Source organism: Olea europaea, chromosome 4 (assembly GCF_002742605.1).
Source record: "Olea europaea var. sylvestris chromosome 4, O_europaea_v1, whole genome shotgun sequence".
Classification (NCBI taxonomy): domain Eukaryota; kingdom Viridiplantae; phylum Streptophyta; class Magnoliopsida; order Lamiales; family Oleaceae; genus Olea; species Olea europaea.
This window is the reverse complement of record NC_036240.1, coordinates 539,363-540,540: the sequence shown is the minus strand read 5'-3', so window position 1 is coordinate 540,540 and position 1,178 is coordinate 539,363. Positions and strand designations below refer to the sequence as shown.

Here is a 1,178-nt window from a genome sequence, read left to right as displayed (position 1 = left end):
CTCAAAGACTCTTCTTTGATTTTAATTGGTAAGAATCAACGCGAATGTAAGAGGTTGCATTTTCACTGTACACATTTTTCGCATTCTTTTCAGGTATTGGTCCCATACAGTAAATTGTAGCAGTTGCAATCTTGCATATAAACGTCTCAATGCGCTTGAGATCGCCCTGCAAGTCATTTCCATTGCTTCGGTTGGAATAGTTGCTGCGGGCAAGCATGGTATTATGTCTGCGGCTGTGAGGAACACCCTGGTATCCACGGCTGTACTATGCTTTGTGGCTTCGAAATGGTTGTCTCACTTTATCTACACAACTTTTAGGTACCATGATTACGACCATGCCTTCCGCTGAGGCTGCCTGTATCTAACATATACAGCTTTGTATATATATATAAAGTTAGAAACGTGGAATTCTGATTAGGTACAAAACATTACTGGCATTTTAAAGTTTTGTTTATAGACGATTATCCCCAAACCTTACATAATTTATTCCTGTGGAGATTAGTTTATCCAGCATATTTATGTTTGAAGCAAGTAGCTCGTCGAGAAGTTAGAAAGATAGGACCGACATCAAGGATTACCCTTTTAAGTGTTTAACAATCTATGATCACCTTTGGTTTGGATTAAAATTTGATTTTAATCTAAGTCAGTCAAATTCAAACAACTAATATTAACCATATATTTTATGGGTCTCGTAAGTTTTCAACTACACATTTCAAAAACTTTTATTCCAATCTACTAAAAGATCTAATTTTAATCCCCACCAAATATCCTCTATATTTTATATTAACAGTTGTGAAAATAGTAACTATGTCACTATCAACGGTAAAAGAAAACTAAATGCGTATCCTTCAAAAACTATCTAAGGACCTGTTTCATTTGGATTAAAATTTGTTTTTAATTTAAATCAAAATCAAACGATCAATGTTATCAACGTCTTTCGTGGGCTCCACAAGTTTTCAACCACACACTTTAAAACCTTCTATCACAATCTATTAAAAATTCTTAATTTTAATCCCCGTCAAACACCCTCTGAATCAATAACTTCGTCAGTAAAAGATGAAGTTAATTGTTCCAATAGTCACTGAACTTAGGTTCATATCTTTGATTGATTATTGAAATTTAAAATGTCGAGTTTTGATAACCGAACTTAAGTCAATGTTTTCGATTGCTCACTAAAA

General features: G+C 33.9%; 1 protein-coding gene across 1 annotated transcript in view; it reads left to right on the top strand.

The window, feature by feature from the left end:
- Window positions 1-506, top strand: part of LOC111394016 (protochlorophyllide-dependent translocon component 52, chloroplastic) — a 4,519-nt gene extending 4,013 nt beyond the window's left edge. The window contains exon 6 of the mRNA XM_023019806.1: window positions 26-506. Within this exon, the coding sequence (XP_022875574.1) occupies window positions 26-349 (324 nt within the window). The 3' untranslated portion in view covers window positions 350-506. The remainder of the gene's footprint in view (window positions 1-25) is intronic.
- The last annotated feature ends 672 nt before the right edge of the window (window positions 507-1,178 follow it).